This window comes from Thamnophis elegans, chromosome 1 (assembly GCF_009769535.1).
Source record: "Thamnophis elegans isolate rThaEle1 chromosome 1, rThaEle1.pri, whole genome shotgun sequence".
Lineage (NCBI taxonomy): Eukaryota > Metazoa > Chordata > Lepidosauria > Squamata > Colubridae > Thamnophis > Thamnophis elegans.
In genome coordinates, this window is record NC_045541.1 from 8,076,464 (window position 1) to 8,095,397 (window position 18,934).

General features: G+C 37.7%; 1 protein-coding gene across 2 annotated transcripts; it reads right to left on the bottom strand.

Moving 5' to 3' along the window:
* Positions 1–1,512: 1,512 nt before the first annotated feature.
* On the bottom strand, positions 1,513–18,753 carry STRADB (STE20 related adaptor beta). Of its 2 annotated transcripts, XM_032209016.1 has the most exons (12): positions 18,465–18,753; positions 14,866–14,922; positions 14,098–14,178; positions 11,888–11,990; positions 10,419–10,540; positions 10,028–10,136; positions 9,344–9,467; positions 7,626–7,797; positions 5,808–5,912; positions 4,485–4,711; positions 2,961–3,003; positions 1,513–1,728 (listed from the first exon to the last, which is right to left on the bottom strand). In XM_032209016.1, exons 2-12 carry the CDS (start codon positions 14,875–14,877, stop codon positions 1,576–1,578), a joined length of 1,251 nt encoding a protein of 416 aa, XP_032064907.1. In that variant the 5' UTR covers positions 14,878–14,922; positions 18,465–18,753; the 3' UTR covers positions 1,513–1,575. The 2 variants fall into 2 exon arrangements, with proteins under 2 accessions (XP_032064907.1, XP_032064915.1); XM_032209024.1 differs by lacking the exons at positions 1,513–1,728; positions 2,961–3,003 and adding an exon at positions 3,032–3,155.
* Between the last annotated feature and the right edge of the window lie 181 nt (positions 18,754–18,934).

Genomic DNA, 18,934 nt, shown 5'->3' on the forward strand with positions numbered 1-18,934 from the left:
ATTAAATTTGTCAGAATTAAATTGACAATACATAATTTCCCTTCAGTAGTTTCCTAGTTAAAAAGGTCACTTGTGGTGCTAAATAAGATTGTGTACTTAAAACTAATTTCTATTTTTACACGAGTAAATAGAATATACATTATCGAAAAATCTTTTAATAAAATATTAAACCACCTCCAAAAGTATGTGTAGAGGTAACAAGAATTTAGGCTTACTTTGTTCAATTATTCACAGTACTATTCACAGAAAGCAGCCTTTTTTTCCTGTTCTGTTATTTTCTGTTTGTAATTAGGACTGAACTTTCTCTTCTCAAGAAAAGCAAAGCTACAAAGACAAGATGATGACTTAGAAGTCACCTTCGCCGCCCCACTCCCCCAAATGTCTGAGTAATATTAATCAGACCTCTCGTTCTTCCACTGACCCTGGACCGAAGAAGTGGAAAGGAAATGAGCTATGAATCACAATCCATTGATAGATGCTTGTATTTCAGTGGGATGACACCACTGAACACAGCTCAAAGCCTTCCACAATATAGTTTGCCGTAATGGGCTAATAGTCACTTTGCCTCTATAATACAGATCTTTCTTATATTAGTCCTACAAATTTTGGCTACTTATTTGAAGGATGAATATATTTCCTGAACAGCAGATCACAATGAAAGCTATGAAAGTTAAGCAATATTCTTAAGTATATAGTCAAGTAATTTCAAGCTTTTATTTGGCAAATTATTTTTTCCCTTAATCTGATTTCTCAAAGACACATGTTCCATTAAAAACAGCTATTTTTTTTTTCAAGTTACAGTGTTGGCTACTTCAACAACCACTGAAAGTTATATAGTAGATACCCAGCGCTCTCAAGAGATTTCCACATTGATATTTTTTGCAAGTAGGAAAAGACACTATATTTTAAAGAAGTTATATATTTGTTATAAACTTGATGATAAAGAGATGATTAACAATGCATTAAATAAAGAATGGAAACAACATTTCAGATTAATATTGGAAAGGTAGTCATAGAACATAAGTACTGTAAAAGCATATGCCATTCCAAGCAAATCCATTTACTATATAAATGGATACTATTACAGTTCAGATGTAACAAAGATGTAAAGAACTGTACAGATATTTCTGAAATTCAATTAGGAAAGGTAAATAAATTCTCATAATACCACTTTGAAAAAATTCTGTGTAGCATCATCTGTATAAGCCTTTAGCATTTTCAAGTATAACAAAACAAAACCTTTATTTGAACAAAAGCAGCAAGTAAATCACATTATTTTCCAAAGAAGTATAGGAGTCCTTGACTTACAACCACAATTAGGACCAGAATTTCCATTGCTAAGCAAAGCAGTTGTTAAATGTCATTTTTTGCTATGGTGGTTAAATGAACAACCATGGTTATCTGGCTTCCCCCACTGACTTTGCTTGTCAGCTCATTGGGAAGGTCACAAATGGCAATCACATGACCACGAGGATGCGGCAACTGGTCACTTTTTTCAGTTCAGTTGTAACTTTGAATGGTCAACTTTGAATGAAAGGTTGTAAATTGAGGACCACCCGTATGGTCTTAGTATTCCTAAAATTCCCAATATATCTTTTTCTCATTTGGCAACCTACATTCAGATTTATTCCAGGTGGCAGCTGAATGCACCGTTGGTATTTGAGATTGACTACGTTGGATGGCAGGAGGCAAGAGTGAAAGTAATGAACCCTTTGTTTCTTCTTTCACCTGAAAATTGAGAAGGCAGTCATTGGAATAATGGCCTTACATCACACAGCTATTAAAACAATTATGAATACTTTCTCAGAAGTTTATGGAAATACAATGCAAGTTCTTGTTGCCCAAGTGTTAATTATTGCTACTAACTAAGCTCATAGAAATAGTGATTGCTAATAAAGACTATGAAAATCAAGGGCTTCTTACAGATAGGTCAATGGCAATTTCATTATAATTCAGATAAAATGGCCATTCTTTAATCCAGTAGTTCTTAAATTGGGGGATAATCTAGGAATATCCTCAGAATAATGAGGAAATGTGTAATTACTGTTTTTTGAATCAAGAATGAATCTCAGGCTGCCACTGCCAAGATTCTTGTGTAAAACCATGGAGTATGGCATTGCCTCCATAGAGGGGGCAATAACTTTATTCGACACAGGGAAAATGAGTAATTGGGTCAAATAATTTAAGAACCACTGTTTAGTCAGCAGTTTATGCATACTTCCCTTCCCCTGAGTGCAAATAATTACATTTAATGAAAAACAGAGGTAAAAGTGTTACATAAGCTGCCTTGATCCCTGGAGTGAAAGACAGAATATTAATTGTAATTCTTTTATGCAGAAAGATACAAATGAATGCATACTGCTGCCTTAATTGCTACAAAGGTGTGTTTTTTTTCAGGTTAAGAGGTAAAAAGGAAACTCTTACATTGAGCAAAATGTATGGAGTAATATCCTAACAGTAGATATCTGAACAACCAATACATAATGAGGGCATTGGGCAAGAAAAGGAATTTCCCCAACTATTTGTTTCAAAAGAAAAATAAAAGCATTGCTGGTTCTATAAAATAGTTGTGTTCATGCCAACAGTTATCTCAGTTCTACGGGTGGGGCAAGGCAAGCAAATATAAGTTTTGCCTACCACAGATATGATATAATGAGTTCTTTATAATAAAACTAAGAATTGGAACAAATAAGTTGCAGTTCTATAACTAATCAAAATCACAAATTAAAAAAAAAGCCAACACCTTAATCTCAAACAGGATTTATAAGTGGACAGTACCTATTACACAAATCACACTTGCAGAAATAGCATAGTACATTGTTTCACCAGTGCACAAATTTATATATTAAACTGCTCCAAACAGATATCTCCTGTTCAAGTCAAAGATGTTGCAGCTTCTGTTTTCTAGACCCAAAGACTCAGTGATTTTATGTAGCTAGACAAATGAATAACAAACTCACCTGCTTGAAAAAAGCATGTGACAGAAGGCCTCTTGCTGATGGTCTATATCCCAGAAGGAAAAAAAAGATTAGATTTTTAACTTTTGCAAACAGCTGGTAATTACTTCTCCTCCCTTGCAATTTTTAGCAAAATCGGTTGATTGAAGAAAGAATCAGTATTTTTCCCACTTTAATTATTCCATCCACATGTCCTTGCTACAATAGATTTAATAGTTTAAAAATAGAATACTGCAAATATATTTTTCAAGGTCTTTAAATATGAACTTTCAAATTTGTAATATTAATTAAAATTGTTTTATCAACCACCTTTTAACTGACATACTATAACATAAATATTACTGTCTTAATAAAGATACAGTTTAATATACTTAAGGACCTACATGTCATGGGTAGAAAAAATGTTCCTCTCTAAATATTCATCTAAATTTTTCTTCCGTCTCTCATTAATTTCTCTCAGTATTGGGAACAAGAGGTAGGTTAAATCAATTACTCATATTTTTTTCATATATTACTCTTTAAGGGCTCATTAATCTTAGCATGGAAAAAAACAACCTGAGATTACATTTATAAAAATGACTTTTAAAAATGTCTGAACATTTACAGGAAAAATGTTTCAAAAATTGATGATTTCATGAAATTGCAGACATTTTAAAATTTTGTTTTCAATTATTATCATATATATTTAAAGTCACAACCCCTGGTGTGCCCAAATATGGGAGGAAGTTCACTGCTTCCATTCTCTGTCCATCGGCTCGTCATAAGAGACCATCCAGACATATATATATATATATATATATGTACCATTAAGCCACAGAGTTCTTCTCCTTATCAGCTGAGCCAGGGAGAAAGGTATATATTTAAAGTCACAACCCCTGGTATGCCCAAATATGGGAGGAAGTTCACTGCTTGAACTCTGTGGCTTAATGGTTAACACATCTCCCTAAGATGCAATACAGCCCAGGTTCTAATCCCAGTAAGGGTATGGCTAGCTGATGAGAGCTAAATAGCTTGAAATAGATCTATACTAGTCTCCCTTTATTTATTTATCAGCACAAATACAACACAAATGTAACAAAGGCAACAGTAAAAATACTGGGTTTCTGTCTGGATGGTCTCTTATGACGAGCCGATGGACAGAGAATGGAAGCAGTGAACTTCCTCCCATATTTGGGCATACCAGGGGTTGTGACTATACATACATACATACATACATACATACATATTGTTGTATTTGTGCTGATAAATATATATATACATACATACATACATACATACAAACATACATACATACACATACACACATACATTATGATTATGATTATGATTATGATGATGATGATTATTTGGTTGCCATCTGGGGATACTATGGGTCTTCTGGTAATTATGAATAATCAAGGATGTCTTGCTGACAACTATAATTGGTAATACTGTATGATATTCATATATAAACCAGGCTTTCAAAACAGCTCTAATTGCAGTTTAAAACAATTAAACTCAAATTTGCACTTTATTTTAAAGCATTACCTTTGTTCTGGGTCCTGATGCAAACACAATTCTATCAAATTATGGAAAGCAGGAGAGAAAGTTCTAGGCGGAGTCTGTAGTCTCTCACTTGTCATCGTGTGTGTCATGCTTTCCCCAATTCCAGAATCAATTCCCGACTGAGAAATTTTTATCCTAGATTCTCCGCATGAAAAAGTGTTTATAGCCCAAGGACAGTAAGACGGACCTTTCAGTTTTTGCAGCAGCATCTGGTAGAAAGATACAGAAAATACTGGAGTCCCTTTGCAACAGGGGCAGAAAAACACCATGACTAGATAAATATCCAATGACTGTCTTAGCTTGCATAAATATAGTACATTAGTTTTGCAAAAGTATTAATCAGAAAGTTATAAAACACGCAGGTTTCTCTCATCCATTCCTACAATTCAGTATTCATTGGGAATTAAATTCAAGTCAATCAATCAGAATAGAGCTGGAAGGGACCTTTGAGGTCTTCTAGCCCAATCCCCTGCTCAAGCAGGAGACCCTATACCCATGATGGCAAAGCTATGGCATGCATGCCACAGATGGCACGCGGAATCATTTGTTAGGGCACGCGAGGCATTGCCGTCAGCTCCAGCGCTGGCCAGCTAACTTTGGAGAGCCGAGGTGGCGCAGTGGTTAGAGTGCAGTACTGCAGGCCACTTCAGCTGACTGCTAGCTGCAGTTCAGCGGTTCAAATCTCACCGGCTCAAGGTTGACTCAGCCTTCCATCCTTCCGAGGTGGGTAAAATGAGGACCCAGACTGTGGGGGCAATATGCTGACTCTGTAAACCGCTTAGAGAGGGCTGAAAGCCCTATGAAGCGGTATATAAGTCTAACTGCTATTGCTATTGCTATTGGCCTCCTTTTTTGCCCTCCAGAGGCTTCCTGGAAGACCCCGCTGCGCTCCCCCCCACTTTTGGCATATGATCCGAAAAAGGTTAGCAATCACTGCCCTATACAATTTCATACAAGTGGCTGTCCAGTCTCTTCTTAAAGACCTCCAATCATAAAACATCCACAACCTCTGAAGGCAAGCTGTTCCACTGGTAAGTGACATACTGCTTTGCTGCCAAAGAAGGGCAATTTAACCAATGCTCAAGAGCAATGCTTCATGGAGTGATCTTTGCATGAACCAAGTAAACAGTGAACTTAAATGAGAAATCATTACGTCCAACCAAATTAGTCAGCATTATACTTTTAAGAGAATTGAATCTAATTCTTAGATAATTGAAACTCTAGCTACATAAAATTTCAAAATTAAGAGTCTTATGTTCTTGACAATAATAGTTATTCAATTTGTGAAGGGATGTTATGCTTTACCTGTGTGCGAGGCATATCCTGAAAAGGTACATGCCCATTAGCTAGTTCACAAGCTGTAATGCCCACACTATAGATGTCAGATTTCACATTATATCCATGCATATCCTATAGAAGAAAACATTTATAAGGCAAATTCAGTTGTTCAAAGGCTGTCAATGTACATTAGGAAATGGATGAGAAATATTTAAACATGCCATGTACAGTTCTATTCATACATATGGAATAAGTTAGTCTACTAACTTGAAAAGGTCTACCTCTGGTATACAATTAGGCTGCAGAGTAGTCAACTATTTTAAATATCAATGACATGCAACTTCACAAAAGATTGTAAAGATATTTTGGTTACTTTAATATAATTTAGATGTGCTTGGTAAGTAACTATATAAACATCTAACTTTTTAACATTTTGTTTGTTTCATTTTAGTCTATTCTCCCCAAATCTGGAACAAATGTTGACAATGTGTGTTGGGCTACAAGTAAGGAGAATGCTCCATTCAAATGAAGTATGTCCATGAATAGGAATCTGTTAATAATACAATTATTATTATTGTAGATTGAGAAGTAAAATTATTTATCAATTCCACAACTGGACCAATATACTATACTGCAATGTAAAACTTTCAGCGAAGAGGATTTCATCCAGAAGTGGATTGATTCAGGCAGAGTATTTTACATTTATATATCTGTATGCACATGTGTGTGCCAATTTGTATAGCATTTTATATTAGCTGTTTAAAATGTATAAATGAATCTACACAGATCCTATGGAAAGCACCTATTTTAAATGGGAACATCTTCCATATATGATAAAAAGGAAAAAGAAATAACGGAAATATATTTTAAGTCTTTGGATAGAACAGGGGTGTCAAACTTGATTTCATTGAGGGCTGAATCAGGGTTGTGTTTGACCTCAGGGATCGGGGTGAGTATGGCCCAGGTAGGCAAGGCCAGCTTGGAAGTCACTCACGTTGGGGGGGGGGGCTGTGGCAGCCCAAGCGCTCTACCAGCGAAAACAGGCTCCTCATCTGTTTTTGGCTGCAACAGCCTTCTGCACTTTGCCAGCAAAAACAGTGCTCGGGCGGGATGCGCGTGTCTCCCCGGGCCCCATTTTTGGGTGTGATGACCTCCTACAGCGCAAACAGAGCCACGCAGCCCTCCAGAGCTGCATTTTTGCTGGCAGAGGCGCCATGGGCCGGCCCTTTGCTGTTTTCAGGGCGCCCCCCCCCCCCCTCCGGCCAGATCTAACCACCACCACCCGAGCCCTGAATTTGACACTCCTGGGATAGAAGTATCTTAATATGATGATAATGCTTAACTACAATGTCCTTTCATACAATGTCCTTTCAAAGAAAGTTTTATGACCATCTCAACTACAACAAATTTATTTATTTTCCAGAATACTGGAAATTAAATTCTACAGGAAAGAAATGCTAAAAATATATTTGTCAACAGAAATAGATGAATTAAAAACAATTATCTTACTATGTACATATAACAAAAGGCTTCCTGATTTTCAGTGATAATTTGGCCAAGATAATTGTACATGGGACTATATGGATTCAGATATAGCATTTTAAACGATATGGAATATACATCTTGGAATCACAGTATATCTGTAATGCATCAAAATTCATACTGCATACATAGTTTTAGATAAAACATTAAATGCCAATGTTTAAAAAATCATAAAGGATATAAACCAACAAAATTAAGATTAACATCTAGGGTGCAGAATTTAAATACTTATTAAATTTCTGACGCAATATATATATATATAGCAGGAAAGCACATCCACAATGCAATCTAATATATACTGACCTGCCTTAGTAGTTCAGGACTCAGCCAAGGAAGCATAGATGTACTGAACTGGGGGAAATCATACACAGCTTTTAACTGTTGTCCACTGCTGACTAAACTATAGAGGTGATTTAAGCCCGACAAATAAACTAGGCCATCCCCTGAAATCAATATGTGGCTAGCTTTAATACTTCTGAAATGCAAACAAACAAATTAATTAATAAAACCCCAATTATTTTACTTGAAAGACTATCCTACTAAATACATATTAAGATTCGGATACATCACTTAGGTAGCTTTGTTTTCTCTTAAAAGCTATAATCTTTTCTATAGATTATATTTAGAGGTTATGCTATTCTTTATTGCATCAGAAAGAGAATTGAGACATACTGTTTACGTTTAACTTGATGCTGTTCTTGCTTGAGTTATTCTTGAATTTAGTTAAAAATTACTCGTCTAATAAATAACAGACCTCACTCAGCCTGTGAAGATGTATCTAGCAAAGATGCTCACAATATAAAAGATGCCTTGATTTGAAGTGACAATTTCAAATGATCCATTAAATAGGCCTCATCCCAAGAAGGTACCAACTCCTTCTCATTCTATTTCTCTGCAAGCCTGGGATGATAAAACTGGCTTATGGGCTGGATTCATCCCACAAAGCTTCCCTAACTAAATACCCAACAGTTCAGCCTATAGTTACATGCACAGAGAGAAAATGGAAAGAGACTGGATGGCTGTGGGCTGGGCTAGGTTAGAGTGAAACAGAAAAGGTTCACGAGCTATTGTATAGTAGCCAGCCATTACCAGCATATAGCATTCAATGTTTCTAGGACTGAGGAAGATTTTTAAAAAGCCCACAATGTGAAATGTGTGTGAATAATCCCTTGGTCAGTACAACATAAGAGAATTATTCTAGGTTAATGTGACCCATTTCTCAATTTTTTTTCTAATTCTCTTCCCTCCTCCCCGTCAGAATAGCAAAATTTACTATTATTACTATTGGTAATAATTCAACAAGATCATTTAGCTATACATAAGAGCTCCTACAGATAGCTCAATGTTTTCCTTTTGTCCTGTCTCTTGTACCATTTCTTCATAATGTACTTAGAAACTTCAAATAGTTCTTAAAATTTAAGATTTAGCAATTAGAGGCCAAGGGAAGAAACCGGGGAGCGGGGGGGTGTTCCGGCAGTCATTACTATTGGTTTACATGTGGTTGCGCCGCACATGCAGTGCAATAAAATTGCTCTGGATATGCGCAGAAGCAAAAACCCAAGATGGTGCCATCTATGGTGCCGCCCGGAGAACCGGTTCGGGGGCATGGCAGGCCTGGGTCGCTGCCAGTTCCAGCAATCCTGGCTACCAAACCACTACCGTTTCAGCCAAACCGGTCTGAACCGGTAGGAACCCATCTCTGGAAGAAACCCTTAATGAGCTCATGAATCTCATCAGAAAATGCCTTGCACCAGAAATTAAATATTCATATTGTAATATACTCAAAACTTGATATATTAAAATAATTGGAATGTTTGTGGAGGTTTAATATATTTTAAAAGCATTTTGGATTTCCCTCTGAGAACGAGAAATGAAAACATAAATTGTTATATTTGGTAAGGATATACATCTTAATCAGAGAACGCTACTAAAAGAAAATAGATAAAATAAAATAATCACATAACTTTTCAAGCTTCAGCTGAAATCATTGGCTGGATTGCAATGAGGTTCTTCCATATTACCTGTGAATATAGCCATGTTGATGCATATAGTTCAATCCACTAACTGCACCAAAGAGGATATTTCCTATCAAAGCTTCACTCATGCCTTCAGGGAAGTACGTCCTCAAGAGACAACTGGCTGAATCTAAAAAAAAATGAGCCCAAGGTTTAGTAGTAACTCCTCCTTATAAATAGCAATAGTTAGACTTATATACCGCTTCATAGGGCTTTCAGCCCTCTCTAAGCGGTTTACAGAGTCAGCATATTGCCCCCAACAACAATCCGGCTCCTCATTTTACCCACCTCGGAAGGATGGAAGACTGAGTCAACCTTGAGCCTGGTGGGATTTGAACAGCCGAACTGCTGAACTGCAGTCAGCTGAAGTAGCCTGCAGTGCTGCATTTAACCACTGTGCCACCTTGGCTCTTGTATATAAATATAGGAAGGTCAGGGCTGGCCCAGATATTTTCTACCATAATTAGAATGATCAAATTCATTGATATTTTGCACATTAGCATTGCGCCCCAAAGCTCATAACTGAAGCAATTCTCTGTTTCAAAAAAATAGTCCCAACGGTTTTCTCTTTAAGTAATTATCCCACTTGGAAGTACAAAAGATTCCACAAACTAGGTACCAATAAGCTGAATTGCTCTGCATGTGCAGAAAGAATTGAATAAATAAGGATATGTTTTTGTAAACACTTACGGTAAGCCATGAAAGGAGAAATAACCCAAAGCCATCTTCCAGCAGTAAACACTGTCCAAAAAGTCAAGATATTCCGATGTCGGAAAAAGTGGGATAATATCACCTCATTCTAAAGAAGGAAATAAATGTTGTAATAATCTAAAAGGAAATATTCCATGCTGTTTTAGCCATAGGAGACTATGTGTATGGCACTAATGATCTGAAAACAATCCCTGAATCTGGAAAAAAAAATAGATGACTGAAATTACTTGAGAAAGCTGTAACTAATTCTCCGTGAGATTTCCAAATTTCTTTGCATATCTAGAATTAGTAGGAATATGGGGATACTGGTAAACCTCTCAACTTATATAACCTCGCAAGCATTATATATCAAGTTTAAAATCATGTTTACTTGTAAAGTGTTTAAGAGTTCTTCAGAACATCTTTCCAGATCTGTAATTCTTACAGCCACCAGTGTTCCTGTCGGGATATGACGGGCGAGGTAGATTGAAGTTAAGTTGTTACATCCTTTTCCTACACAGAAACAGGAATATACCACTTAACATTCTAATTAATTCACTAATAATACTTTGGAATGATATACAAGCAAAGTAAATAAATGAACAAAATGTTCTTATTACTCACAAAATCTTAACAATTGTGAAAAAGAACATTTTTCAAAGCAAGCATAAATATCTGACTTGAACTAGAACACAACAATTTGATTCAGAAAGCTATTTCCTAGTTGAGACAATCTTTTTATTTTAAAAAGATTACAGGTAGTTCTCATTTAATTATCGCAATTGGGATTGGCAACTGTTGCTAAGCAATAGTCAATGACAAGTGAAACATCATATGGCCACATCAGACTTATTATGTCAAGCATTCCACTGCAATTGTTAAGTGAATCATCCCCAGTGATTAAGCACAATGCCATGTGACTGCAACTTGCAACTTCCTGCTGGCTTCCCCATTGACTCTGCTTGCCAGAAACCAGCTTTGAAGCTCATGTAACCATGGGATGTTATAAATGTAAGCTAACTGTGAAGCACCCAAATTGTAACCATATGACTGTGGGGATACTATGATGGGCATAAGTTTGAGGGTCAGTCAAAAATCTACTTTTTCAACACCATTATAAGTTTCAATGGTCACTGAACAAAGCTGTGCTTAACCAAGGACTACCTGTATTATGCTGTGGTGAGTATCGAATGATAAACACCGTGTAATTTATAAATTTACAAAGTATTCAGAATAGGTCAATGAATATTGGTGTAGCATTTTAAATGTTGAAGGCATTGGTATACAAAAAGTGAAATAAGAATTAAAACTGGTATTTTAATAGGGATTACCAATTGAAGTTCATTTAAAATAAATCTTAAGCAGCTCGTTAGCATAAGAGATTATCTTCATACCAATTACCAGCACCATGTGCTAGTTACATACAAAGATGCTTGTGTAATACCATGCTCGAATAGACAGTATTCCTATCTTATTCACTCATGTAGGATCTGAGGCAATGGAGAAGAATGCAAACATGCATTTTCTTCTGGTTAAAAAAGAGGTGATAGATATTGCAGCTGAAAAATAATTATTCATGCACGATTTGACAATATCCTTATACTACTGAAGCTAGCATGAATTAAAAACAAAGACTAATATCAAGACTTACTAAATCAAAGGAAAGACCAGAAGTTAAATGGAAATAGGTTGTAAAATACAAGCAAGCATTAATAAAAATAGAACTAATGTATATCTCAGACCTATTGGCAGGGGATCGCAAAGGGTAAAATTTCTAATCCATATCTTTGGTTCAAGTATACACTGAAGATCTCTCACTTAAGACAAAATAGGAACATCTTTCCATCACAAAGCAATCACCTATCTCCACCTGGAGATCATAGTGTGATACATCAGATGACAATGGTATCTGTACATCTCCTCTTTGAGTTGATTGGCCCCAACATACAGCAAGTTCATCTGTCTGAATAGCAAAAATAACTATTAATCTTTATTGTTTAAAATGGTGTCATTTCACATAAATTTTGAAAATCTGCCAACATTCCTGTCTATGTATCATTTCAAAAGCTCCAAGTGGTTTTTTTAATTTTGCCTGGTTTTTGATGGCAAGAACTTCTTTAATTGGGGTGTACTTTTTTATTGTTCAATGTATTTAATTTGTAAAAAAAAATCTATATGGCTGATCAGATAAGGTATACATTTCAATCCATGAAAAATCCAGACGCTCATTTTCACTCAAAATATTATATAATGTAAGTACATTAAAACCAAAATACTAAAAAAATATATCCTATCTAAAGCATATAAATACTCTAGAGAAGGGGTGTCAAACTCAAGGGCCACGGGCCGGATCCGGCTCACAGGATACTTAAATCTGGCCCACGGTGCCTCTAGTAGCCAAAATGGAGTGCAGGGGGGGGGGGGATCGCATGGCACCCTCATGCCCTGTTTCGGTTGCCAGGCTGCTGCAGGCCATCCAGGCCCAAAACAGGGGGTGTGGGTGCCGTGTGGCCCCCACACACCTCGTTTTGGCTGCCAGAGAGCTGCAGGAAAACAGCTGGGAAAGAAAACAGCTGGGAACATAAGCAGCAATCAGAAGAAAAAGAATTGGTCAGGAAAGAGTATAATGAGAGTGAGGGAGAGTCTAAGGGAAGTCCTGCCTTAGCACTTAGTCACCACAAGTGCTCCCCCAACACGAGTCCCGTGTCACTGCCACCATGATCACGCCCACCCTGGCCATGCTCCATGCCCTCCCAGCCCTCCAAGGTCAAACACAACTCTTATGCGGCCCTCAATGAAATTGAGTTTGACACCCCTGCTCTAGAGGACAAGAAATCTATTTGGTGCATAATTCCAATTCTCTAATATATACAGATAGTACTCACTTACTGACCACACATTCAAAGATTGTTTGAAGTTGCAACGGTGCTAAATATGTGGTATTTACAACTGATCCTCAAAGTTACAGCCATCACACCATCCACACAGTCTTATGATTGAAATCTGGCAACCAGCTTGCACTTGCAGTGTTGTTCATATGATCACCATTTATGACTTTCCCTGCTGGCTTCCCACAGACAAAATCAAGGGGGAAGCCAGGAGAACAGGTCGCAAGTCACTCGAGTAAATATTCCCCGTGACCCGACAAAACCGCGCACGACAAAACCGCGCCGACAAAACCACGAGGTCATCAACGTGCCGACAGCGCGCCAACAACAGCGCTTCGACAGAAGCGCGATTTAAGTTAAGGTAAGGGTTAGGTTTAGGGTTAGCATTAGGTTTAGGGTTAGGGTTAGCGTTAGGTTTAGGTTTAGAGCGCGCTTCTGTCAGCGCGCTGTCGGCGCGATTCAGTGCTCATTCGTCGGTGCATTTTAGAACTCGCGGTTTTGTCATCGCGGTTTAGTCGGGCGCGCTTTTGTCACTCGCCCTTTTGTCGGTGAACCAATCTTCCCCATCCTGCAACAACCATTCCTAGGCCCCAAATTACTTCAGCATGTCGCTGCTATCGCTATCGCTCACGTATCCTCTCCCACCTGGCAACAGCGATTTATCCGCCTGCCAGTCTGGTTGCAAGTTGCTGGGAGTTGCATCTTCCTGCTGGATTCTCCATTGATTTGTGTTTGGGAGCCAGCAGGAAGTTGCAAGGAGGTCCTTTCTTAATGACCTGCGATTCTCACTTAACAGCAGCAATGGGGACCGTCAGGATTGCCAAGTGATGCGGTCACATGATGTCATGTTATAAAATTGCTTAGCAATTCCAGTCCTGATTACTATTGTTAAGCAAGGACTAACTTATCTATATTCAGCCAAAGGGATGAGAATGAGAGCCTCTGAATTAATTTATACAGCTGCACTGGATAGATGTTTAATGGCTTAACATTTTCTTGAAGGATCTGGTCCTTTTTTTACAATAAAATAGGCAATTCCTTGCAAGAATGGAGAAAGCAATATTTTGTCGAATATCACTCAAAGTGAACAGAAAATAGACAGTATACATTTTATCACAAGCGTAAACATGATTGTGATAGAAAAATACTGGTTCTGCTAAGATAAGATGAATTTTCTCTTACCAAGTCTTGACTACTGATGCTTTCCGATTGCTTTTCTACTCTAATGGATTCAACTCGTGTCCGTAGAATACAGGAACAATCCTACAAAGATATTTGAAAGTAGAAAAATAAAGCCTTTAAAATGTAATCTACACTCATCTGTTATATGAAACTACAACCTCGGTGCATAGTAATAATGAATTAATGTTGACACTGTGCACAATAAGAAATGAACCCTTTCCAAATAATGTGATTATCTCAGTGGGTTTAGGGACATCTAAGAGTCCATTTTGAAAAATCATGATTAAATTCACTTTTTCAAAATTAAGTCCAGTATAATTCTCTGAATTCAAAGCTAGATAAATAAGAGAGATCCTGGACTTAGTCATCCAATTAACCCCCTCTTTACGAAACTATAAAACGGCCCTTCCAATTATTAATTTTATCCCTGTAATCTTTAGTTTGGGATACTGTTAATCAACAACTTGCTGTGGGGCCTGAACCTGAACATTATATTAAGATGTAATATACATTTTTAATGTATATTAAGATGTAAAAGGAGGCATTAAACCACAATTTTCGGCTATATTTTACAGTTCAAAGAAGATTCTATTTAAAAACTTTGACTCAGGAAAATGAACCAGAATTCTGACCTTCTCTCTTCAGTGGTTCCGCAATTGACAAAATAAAATTATTCTCTTTGTATCTCTTTATTATATTTCCAACATGCATATTATTTATATATTAACACCTGATAGATTTCAAACATTAAAGCAAATATGTGCTTACCAAACAAGACATGGAACTGTTTTAGTTCATGGAAAATATCACGCTAATCCATTGACCCTGAAATAGAACATCAAGATATTAAAGATTACAGTACATTCAACATCCAGATATCAACCAAAAATGTCTCTTTTCCTCTTCGGCCATAAACTTCCACAGAAATCCCCCCAACATATAGTGTTCGGGATAAAATTAATGATCCCTAGCACAACTCATCAAAAATATTTGAAATCATATTCAAGCATTATCAGAATTATATCAGAAACTGTTTCAGGGCATTGACATAAACAAAGAATACTGGGCTTTAATTTCTTTACATGATCTGATCTGTTACATGTCTGAAATCAGTCCATGCAACCACGACAGTGACTTAACCATAATTTATTTTTATTTATTTATTTTATTTATTTAGTTTGTCGCTCATGTACAAGATAACATGAATAAGAACAAACATGAATAAGAACACAGGAAATGTGGACAAATAAATGGGGACAGTAGGACAGAGACATTAGGCACTCTGGTGCACTTACGCACGCCCCTACTGACCTCTTAGGAATGGGGTGAGGTCAACAGTAGTTTATAATCCTTACAAAACTCAACCACAGCACGTCTGAACTAAATTGAGAAAGGTTTCTTTCTTCTGCTTGAATATGAGATAGAAACTGGAGGTAAGTACATTTGGGGAATAGGGAAATTAACAACACCAGCTGGTCACCACCCCCTTCTTAACTCTAGTGCTGATAATAATCTGGCATTACATTTCTTTTTACTAAAATGTAACACTCTTATCAACCTTAACAAATGAAGTATAATTGGTTGACATTGATTTGACATACTCACTGAATAATTACTGTATATTCATGATTACACATCCAATTAAGATGCCGTGCAAACATATTTTAATTTGAGAACCACTTTTTTTTTTGAAAATATATTATTTCTTTCTATAGACATATTTTATAAAATAACATGTCCAGAAAGGAACTCTAGGAAAATCATTTCCAAAATTCTTTGCATCAATTGACTTGTTTTCATCACACAAACAGCACAGTAATCTTCTCAAAGAGATCTGCGGTTCTTTTAATGGATTTCCCTTTTAACAAAGATAAAAGAATACGCTAAGACTTTAAAAATGTGAAAGAATTTAAACTCAGAATTTGCACACATATACCTAAGTCATCATTTCAAATGCCAAAGATTTTTTGTAAGTTATTCTTTTGTAAGTTATTCACACACACACACACAAACAAACTGATGGGGTACCATATTAGAAAGCATGATTTTTAATCTCAACATGCATACTTTCTATTTTGACTACAACCTATCCATGTTGTCCCTTTTGGAAGATCACTGATTCTTCCATTAAAAAAGGATTGTGTACATATACCTTAAGAGCCAGCTTGGTGAAATGGTTAAGCCTGGCATCAGGCTAGAAACCAAGAGATGTGATGCCTTAGGCAGAAAAGGTAACTGGGTGACTTTGGGCTATCATTTTCACTCAAACCTAGGATTTGTCCAGACAGTTTCTAAGAATTGGACATGATTGAACAGAAGGAGGAAAAATATGCCTTAAAGATGAACATGTTAATGTTGTTATAAAAACTGTTCTCAATCTGTACTTCATCCACTTTAGCTAACTAAAAAAAGCAATAGTCAGGAATCATAGCCATCAATAAAATGTAAATTTAACAAACTCTAATACCAGTATTCACTTCACCCCCAAATAAAAATTTCTTTTTTGCTGGCAGATTTTTTTATTATTTTTCCCTTCTACACCACCTTACAGTCATTACATCAACATTGTTATGTCATCATACCTGTACATGTATATAATATTTTGCTTCTATATTTACACACCTTTATACAGTTTATATATATAAATCCCTTACTGGGATTTGAACCTGGGCTATATTACATACTAGGCAGACATCTTAGCCATTAGGCCACAGGCTCTTATCCGTTATCCCAGTAAGGGTATGGCTAGCTGATGAGAGCTAAATAGCTTGAAATAGATCTATACTAGTCTCCCTTTATTTATTTATCAGCACAAATACAATATATACATATATACATATATACATATACATCATATACATATACATATACATACACAGACACACACACACACACACACAGACACACACACACACACACACATATATATATATAGTTTTTTGGCTTAATTAATTTTATTCTTGTTTATAAGAATAAAAAGCCATTTATAACAATTGTTCCAAATTTCATAATATTCCGACTCGTCTTTATCTTTTAATTTCAGTGTAAATTTGTCCATCTCTGCACAATCCAAAGTTTTTTTAATCACTAATTCATCCGAGGGGGTATTATTTTGTTTCCAGCATTGGGCAAATGCTATTCTTGCTGTAGTTAGCAGATATGTTCATATGTACTTAATTTTCTTTGTATATTTCCCTTTGATTATTCCCAGTAGAAAGATTTCGGGTTTGTATTCTATCTGTTCTCCTGTAATTTCTTGCCCCCAAATAAAAATTTCATTACAAATACAAACTACCAGAAAATAGGGACAAAGGAATGCAGCAGGAGTAATGCTTAAAGATCAGTATTCAAATCAGCGGAACATATTAGGAAGGCTTCAGGGGATAACAGAAAGATATACTTGCCAGTCCTGCTTGAACGTTTGAACTATAATTTGGGCTAAATGCAATCAGGTGAATCGCTGTATAATTAAAAAAAGAATACTTGCAATCAAGCTGAATGTAGGATCAAGGATATATCATGCTAGGCATCTTAACATTAACAAATACTAGCGCTAACCCTTCCAGTAAGGACTATGGATGTAGAGCAGTGTTTCTCAACCATGGCCACTTGAAGATGTCTGGACTTCAACTCCCAGAATTCCCCAGCCAGCATTCGCTGGCTGGGGAATTCTGGGAGTTGGAGTCCAGTCATCTTCAAGTGGCCAAGCTTGAGAAACACTGATGTAGAGCAGTGTTTCTCAACCTTGGCCAACTTGGAAGTCCTGTGGACTTCAACTCCCAGAATCCCCCAGGCAGCACAGCTGGCTGGGGAATTCTGGGAGTTGAAGTCCAGTCATCTTCAAGTGGCCAAGCTTGAGAAACACTGATGTAGAGCAGTGTTTCTCAACCTTGGCCAACTTGGAAGTCCTGTGGACTTCAACTCCCAGAATCCCCCAGGCAGCACAGCTGGCTGGGGAATTCTGGGAGTTGAAGTCCAGTCATCTTCAAGTGGCCAAGCTTGAGAAACACTGATGTACAGCCTTCAAAATCCCCTCAAAGCCTTTTTAGTATTTGATTCTTGCAGAGGCAGCCCACCTTTTTCTCTTTTTTTTCTCTTCCACCTCATAAACTCCATCGGACAAAGTTTTGCCTCAACAGCTTTAATCACCCCAACTGAGTCAAAACTAATTCAGCCGGAATAATAATAATAATAATAATAAGCAACTAGGAAAGTTTCCGTCTTTTCCCTCTTACAGGAACTGTGCGGGGACCGAGGGGGGGGGGAGGACTTCGGGCGTCCCGCCTTCCTATTCCACACGTACGTTTGTTCCCACTTTGCACCCCTTCACCACCCGGCCCGACTTTTAATTTGCGTGCCAATTTTACCTTCGGAAAATTCACCAGGAATTCTGCCTCATCGAGCCCCCTCAGGGCTTCCTCCAGAGCAGAATCACCCCTCCTGAGGGGGATTAAGGCTGATCGGGGTGGGGGGGTGGGGGCGTGCCTTGTTCGCCCGGTTCTCGGTGAGCAGCAGCGGGAACCGTCGGTGGGGGGCAAACGCCCCCCCAGGACCGCGAGGCAGACCGAGAGCCGCCCTCCCTCCGCCGGAGACGCAGCGACCGACGACGGTCCCCAGACCCCCCCCTCAAAACTCCAGGCCCCGCCCCCTTGAGCAACGGCGAAGAGGTCCAAACCGGCGGAGGAGAGACCACGAGCGCCTCCCACCTGAGGGACTACAAGCCCCACAGTGCCCTGCGGTTCATATTTCCCCCCCCCCATCAGGGGCGTTTCCAAGGAGCCGTTTCCCCGCCGTCCCGTTGCACGATGGGAATCGTAGTTTCAAAAGCCAAACGGGT

Excerpts from the sequence above, each read along its gene's own strand:
- STRADB (XM_032209016.1), bottom strand. Across the intron at positions 10,137-10,418 it reads AACTCTTAAACACTTTACAA|AATGAGGTGATATTATCCCA; the intron begins GTAAACATGATT and ends TTCCTTCTTTAG. Across the intron at positions 7,798-9,343 it reads CAACATGGCTATATTCACAG|AAGTATTAAAGCTAGCCACA; the intron begins GTAATATGGAAG and ends TTTGCATTTCAG.